At 39.3% G+C, this 6554-nt stretch overlaps 2 protein-coding genes across 2 annotated transcripts in view; both read left to right on the top strand.

The window, feature by feature from the left end:
• Positions 1–6554, top strand: part of LOC120467725 (uncharacterized) — a 28540-nt gene extending 21986 nt beyond the window's left edge. Inside the window, exons 49-65 of the mRNA XM_089125432.1 lie at positions 293–416; positions 493–629; positions 2223–2313; positions 2394–2783; positions 2872–2998; positions 3087–3205; positions 3311–3507; positions 3670–3853; positions 3974–4139; positions 4219–4343; positions 4533–4841; positions 4936–5139; positions 5244–5540; positions 5635–5739; positions 5865–5960; positions 6051–6188; positions 6449–6554. Of these exons, the coding sequence (XP_088981558.1) occupies positions 293–416; positions 493–629; positions 2223–2313; positions 2394–2783; positions 2872–2998; positions 3087–3205; positions 3311–3507; positions 3670–3853; positions 3974–4139; positions 4219–4343; positions 4533–4841; positions 4936–5139; positions 5244–5540; positions 5635–5739; positions 5865–5960; positions 6051–6188; positions 6449–6469 (2830 nt within the window). The 3' untranslated portion in view covers positions 6470–6554. The remainder of the gene's footprint in view (positions 1–292; positions 417–492; positions 630–2222; positions 2314–2393; positions 2784–2871; positions 2999–3086; positions 3206–3310; positions 3508–3669; positions 3854–3973; positions 4140–4218; positions 4344–4532; positions 4842–4935; positions 5140–5243; positions 5541–5634; positions 5740–5864; positions 5961–6050; positions 6189–6448) is intronic.
• LOC148969646 (uncharacterized) lies at positions 721–1798 on the top strand. Its single transcript, XM_089126002.1, has 4 exons — positions 721–972; positions 1064–1306; positions 1388–1564; positions 1649–1798. Exons 1-4 carry the CDS (start codon positions 757–759, stop codon positions 1796–1798), a joined length of 786 nt encoding a protein of 261 aa, XP_088982128.1. The 5' UTR covers positions 721–756.

Below are 6554 nucleotides of genomic sequence, written 5' to 3' on the forward strand. Positions count from 1 at the left end.
TACAGTGGCACAGTGCTCATTCAGTAAATGAAGAACTAAACAGATGTGTTTTGATTCCGGATTTGAATGGGACTACTGCTGGAATCTCTAATCCAACATCTAATCTCTTCTGGAAGCTTGTATGAAACAAAATGGCTGTAATGTCTTACAAAACAACTTTATGTATAAATTTTAAGTTATTGCAAGTTGCATCATTTCAACAATCTGTTTGCACAATTAAGCATTTGCTAGAAATAAATAAATATATATATATTTATATATAAAAATGTAATGTGTGTTGAATTTTGTGTAGATACCGCATCCTAAATCCTGCTGCTATCCCTGAGGGACAGTTCATTGATAACAAGAAGGGTGCAGAAAAACTTCTGGGCTCTCTGGACATCGATCACGAACAGTACAAGTTAGGGCATACTAAGGTATTATTATATTAACTTTAGCCAAAACCACTTTTCCACTGTCATCCTTTTTGACCCAAAATTCTTTACTATTCAGGTCTTTTTTAAGGCTGGTCTTCTGGGTGGTCTTGAAGAGATGCGAGATGACCGTCTTGCACTTATTATAACTGGAATTCAGTCCATGTCTCGTGGTTTTCTATCAAGAGAGGAGTTCCAGAAAATTGTGGAAAGAAGGTTAGATTTGGGCTTTTCAATCTTTGAACATATTCTACAAGTTACATTTATAATGCAAGACTGAATATTCTTTTTTAATATCTACAGAGATTCTCTGCTGGTGATCCAGTGGAACGTACGTGCTTTCATGGGTGTCAAGAATTGGCCCTGGATGAAGCTCTACTTCAAGATCAAGCCTCTGTTGAAAAGTGCAGAGTCCGAGAAAGAAATGGCCAACATGAAGGAGGAATTCACCAAGTTGAAGGAAGCTTTTGCCAAATCTGAAGCCCGCAGAAAGGAGCTTGAAGAAAAGATGGTTTCTCTTATCCAAGAGAAGAACGACCTGCAGCTTTTAGCACAGTCTGTAAGTTCACATGAGACTACAACTCTGGACTTTTCACATTTCAAACAAATCAGAAAAAAAAACAAGTTATCATTTTTTTTCATGTTGATAGGAGCAAGATAATCTTACAGATGCTGAGGAGAGATGTGAGGGTCTGATCAAGAGCAAGATCCAGCTTGAGGCCAAAGTCAAAGAAATGACTGAGAGACTGGAGGATGAAGATGAAATGAATGCTGAGCTGACTGCAAAGAAACGAAAGCTGGAGGATGAATGCTCTGAGCTCAAGAAGGACATTGATGATCTTGAGCTCACTCTGGCCAAAGTGGAGAAAGAGAAACATGCCACTGAGAACAAGGTCAGTTTTTAGCACTGAACCTGTTAGTGATGTTAGAATTGTATGTTAAGTGTCTGTTGATACAATGACACATTTCTACAGGTTAAAAACATGATAGAAGAGATGGCAGCTTTGGATGAAATCATCGCTAAGCTGACCAAGGAGAAGAAAGCTCTTCAGGAGGCCCATCAGCAAACGCTGGATGACCTCCAGAGTGAGGAAGACAAAGTCAACACACTCACCAAAGCCAAAGCCAAGCTGGAGCAACAAGTGGATGATGTAAGAGTCAGAAAACACAACACTAGAATTAAAATGAGAAACATTTAAAGTAATTACACAATTATTTTTTTGGATGAAATTTAGCTTGAAGGTTCTCTGGAACAAGAAAAGAAAATCCGCATGGATCTTGAGAGAGCTAAAAGAAAGCTTGAGGGGGACTTGAAGTTGACTCAAGAGAATGTGATGGATTTGGAAAATGATAAGCAGCAGATAGAGGAGCGACTAAAGAAGTAATATATTTCCTATTTAAAAAATACAATTTTAATAATAGTAACACTTTAAAATAAGGTTCCATTTGACTTCAGTTAACAACATAATTTAACAAATTAATAATGAAAAATATTTCTAAGCATTTATTAATCTTAGTTAATGTAGATTTAAACATTAATTACAAAATTAAAATTGATTTTAATAATTTGACTACATGTTAATTTTATGAAATGGTCCTGAGCTAACAAACAATGAAAAGTTTATTTTTCATTAATTATTGTTAACAAAGGTTAATAAATACTGTAACAAATGTAATGTTCTACGTTAGTTAATGGTGTTCAATTCACTGTCTAACGTTAACTAATGGAATCCTACTGTAAAGTGTTACCTGGCATTTTAAATCAATTATGCATGTAATAATTCATGTGTAATCTTGTTTACTTGGCAGAAAAGACTTTGAAATAAGCCAGCTCAATAGCAAGATGGAAGATGGACAAGCTTTGGAGTCCCAACTCCAGAAAAAACTGAAAGAGTTGCAGGTAAACTTTATATATATATCTTAATAAGATAGATAAGTTAGGAATTTTAACCTTAATTTTGAATTTATGCACATTACTAGGCCCGAATTGAAGAGCTTGAGGAAGAGCTGGAGGCTGAGAGAGCTGCTCGTGCTAAAGTTGAGAAACAGAGAGCTGATCTGTCCAGAGAACTGGAGGAGATCAGTGAGAGGTTGGAGGAGGCTGGTGGAGCCACTGCTGCCCAGATTGAGATGAACAAGAAACGTGAAGCTGAGTTCCAGAAACTGCGCAGAGACCTTGAAGAGGCCACTCTGCAACATGAGGCGACTGCAGCTACACTGAGGAAGAAACATGCTGACAGTGTGGCTGATCTGGGGGAGCAGATTGACAACCTCCAGAGAGTGAAGCAGAAGCTGGAGAAAGAGAAGAGTGAACTCAGACTGGAACTGGACGATGTGGTCTCCAACATGGAGCAGCTTGCAAAGGCAAAGGTGAGTGAGAGAAATTATACTTAGAGTCTATAAATTATGTTTTGTCAGTCAAAGAAACCAATCAACTATGATACAATTTATCCTCAAGACAAACCTGGAGAAAATGTGCAGGACTCTGGAAGACCAGATGAGTGAGTACAGAACCAAGGCTGAGGAAGGTCAGCGCACAATTAATGATTTCACCATGCAAAAAGCCAAGCTGCAAACTGAGAATGGTAAGAACACAAAATATTGTGTTATGTTACCAAACTGTACCATAATGACACTTGAAAAAAGTAAATATTTTTTAATATTGTATTTTAGGTGAACTTGCCAGACAGTTTGAGGAGAAAGACTCCCTGGTGACTCAGTTAACCAGAGGCAAACAATCCAACACTCAGCAAATTGAAGACCTCAAGAGACAGCTCGAAGAAGAAGTCAAGGTTTTTAAAATCCCATTCAATGTCTAAAATGTTTGCTAAAGACAAAAATCATTATTGTAATAAAGAACTGGCCGCAAATATTTGTTTGTTATTGTTTGTCTTCAGGCTAAGAATGCCCTGGCCCATGCAGTTCAGTCTGCTCGTCATGATGCCGATCTGTTGAGGGAGCAATATGAGGAGGAGCAAGAAGCCAAGGCTGAGCTACAGCGTGGTATGTCCAAGGCAAACACTGAAGTGGCTCAGTGGAGAACCAAGTATGAAACTGATGCCATCCAGAGGACTGAGGAGCTGGAGGAAGCCAAGTAAGACACAATAACAATTAAAAGTTTTGTCACTTTAGACATTCTCATTAGACACTTTTCTAAATAACCTGCTATAGTTTGAAACCTATTAAATACATTTAAATACAGTTTAATGAATAATGCTTCTGATGTTCACAATATTTTGTATTTTGATTACTACAGGAAAAAGCTGACTCAGCGTCTGCAAGATGCAGAAGAAGCTGTGGAAGCTGTCAATGCTAAATGCTCCTCTCTGGAGAAGACCAAGCACAGGCTGCAGAATGAGATTGAAGATCTCATGGTGGATGTGGAGAGATCCAATGCTGCTGCTGCTGCTCTGGACAAGAAGCAAAGAAACTTTGATAAAGTAAGGAGAGAAAGTGTCATTTTGTCATTAGCTGGAAAAATTAGCCATATATTTACAAAACAAAATATCACCAAATTGTACTGCTCTCAATGACCAATTGGGCCTGTTAAATTTAACCAGGTCCTGGCTGAGTGGAAGCAGAAGTATGAGGAGTCCCAAACGGAACTGGAAAGTGCCCAAAAAGAAGCTAGATCTCTGAGCACTGAACTCTTTAAATTGAAAAACTCGTATGAGGAGTCATTGGACCACCTGGAGTGCATGAAGAGAGAAAACAAGAATCTCCAAGGTAAGAGTGGTTTTACAACTCCAAACCATTACTTTAATTGATTGTATTTGTGAGCTCACATGTTATTTCTATTGCCCAGAGGAAATTTCTGACCTCACTGAGCAACTTGGTGAGAGTGGGAAGAATATTCATGAGCTGGAGAAACTACGAAAACAACTGGAGCAGGAGAAACAAGAGATACAAACTGCTCTCGAAGAGGCTGAGGTAAAAGAACAACCATTTACCCCAAAGTTCTTATTCATATGACAACTCTTTGATTTAAATCAAGCTTTTGTTTAAAGCAATTGATCATTCCAGATTATTTTAAAGGAGGTCAACTCCCACCCCAAAACACAGGGCGAAACAAAAACATTAAATCTCAATTATAACAAACACCCATTTTACTCTTCATAGGGTTCCCTTGAACATGAGGAAGGCAAGATACTTAGAGCTCAGCTGGAGTTCAATCAGGTCAAAGCTGATATTGAACGTAAGCTGACGGAGAAAGATGAAGAGATGGAGCAGGCCAAGAGGAACCAGCAGAGAATGGTGGATACCCTGCAAAGCTCACTGGAATCAGAGACTCGCAGCAGGAATGAAGCTCTCAGACTGAAGAAGAAGATGGAGGGAGACCTCAATGAGATGGAGATTCAGCTCAGCCAGGCTAACAGACAGGCATCAGAAGCCCAGAAGCAACTCAAGGGTCTTCATGGACATCTCAAAGTATGACAAATCTTCAAATCAAGATTTTATGATGCTTTGGTTAGATCCAACATAGTTCTTCAGTCTTTTCATTTGTAAAATTTGTACTTCACAGGATGCCCAACTGCAACTAGATGACGCTCTTCGTAGTAATGATGATCTCAAAGAGAACATCGCCATTGTGGAGAGACGCAACAATCTGCAGCAGGCTGAACTGGATGAGCTGAGATCCCTGGTGGAACAAACTGAGAGAGGAAGGAAACTGGCTGAGCAGGAACTGCTGGATGTCAGTGAGAGAGTTCAGCTCCTGCATTCTCAGGTATGACACATCTGTACTAAAACTGCAAAAAAAACAGCCTAAATCCCCTCTTAGTAAACCATATTATAAAAGACTACATGAATGTAAATATTGTCCATGTTCAGAACACCAGCCTGCTGAATCAGAAGAAGAAGCTGGAGGGGGATAATACTCAGCTTCAGACTGAGGTTGAGGAGGCAGTGCAGGAGAACAGGAATGCCGAGGAAAAAGCCAAGAAGGCCATCACTGATGCTGCCATGATGGCAGAGGAGCTGAAGAAGGAGCAGGACACCAGTGCTCATCTGGAGCGCATGAAGAAGAACATGGAGCAGACCATCAAGGACCTGCAGCACCGTCTGGATGAGGCTGAGCAGATCGCCATGAAGGGAGGCAAGAAGCAGGTCCAGAAACTGGAAGCCAGGGTAAGTTTTTAGAAACAAGTATTCAATTGTTTCTGTAAAATTGCTCATTCTAAAAAAAATTCTTTGTATACTAAAATTGTTACACAACTGTTAGGTGAGAGAGCTGGAAAGTGAGGTGGAGATAGAACAGAGAAAGGCCAGTGACTCAATCAAGGGGATTCGTAAATATGAGAGACGCATCAAGGAGCTCACCTACCAGGTAGGAAAAATGTTGCCTAATAAAGATTTTGCCCCTGATTGATTAACATTCATGTTATTTGTTGAAAATACATAAAGTGCTTTCTTACAGTATAGTGCACTAAAAACATTTTTTGCTTTGCATAGACTGAAGAAGACCGAAAGAATCTGGCTCGTTTGCAGGATCTGGTGGACAAACTCCAGCTGAAGGTCAAGTCCTACAAGAGATCTGCTGAGGTGGCGGTGAGTATTTCCCCCACTGGTGCCATCAAATGATACGACTTCTGTAGTAATTGTATCTTTTTCACAAATGCTGTTGTGTGTAATCTTTAGGAAGAACAATCCAATGCTAATCTGGGCAAGTTCCGTAAGATACAGCATGAGCTGGATGAGGCAGAGGAGAGGGCGGATATTGCTGAATCTCAGGTCAACAAGCTGAGAGCCAAGACTCGTGATACTGGATCCAATAAAGTAAGAGTAGGCACTTAAAACAAGTGATTTTGGTCACACACTCTAAAAAACTCAAGTAAATAGTAACAGTAGATCAGCACTTTTTAGTGACTTTAGGATATGAATAGCAAGTAGTTTCAACAACTACACTTAATGAAATGCATTTTGATATTTAAGTGTGTATTCAAAAATAAAATACCATCTAAATTGATTAGCGGTGTAGTTTAGTTTTGAACAGGATCAGCTTACATTTAATTTGTTTTTCCTTTTCTTTCCAACAGAAGGGGGCTGATGAAGAGTGAAAATAATAGATGGGTCTCTCCAAACATTGATTGCTGTGACAATCTCTTCTGTAGCTCTGTAGAATAAACCAAACATGAAAATGAA

Source organism: Pimephales promelas, chromosome 22 (genome assembly GCF_988280905.1).
Source record: "Pimephales promelas chromosome 22, fPimPro1.hap1.1, whole genome shotgun sequence".
In the NCBI taxonomy this organism is placed as follows: domain Eukaryota; kingdom Metazoa; phylum Chordata; class Actinopteri; order Cypriniformes; family Leuciscidae; genus Pimephales; species Pimephales promelas.

Bases quoted from the DNA above. Each gene is read 5' to 3' on its own strand.
- LOC148969646 (XM_089126002.1), top strand. From the start codon at position 757: ATGGGTGTCAAGAATTGGCCCTGGATGAAGCTCTACTTCAAGATCAAG. The intron at 1,307-1,387 runs GTCAGTTTTTAG...ACATTTCTACAG, and splicing joins AACATGCCACTGAGAACAAG to GTTAAAAACATGATAGAAGA. The intron at 1,565-1,648 runs GTAAGAGTCAGA...GATGAAATTTAG, and splicing joins TGGAGCAACAAGTGGATGAT to CTTGAAGGTTCTCTGGAACA.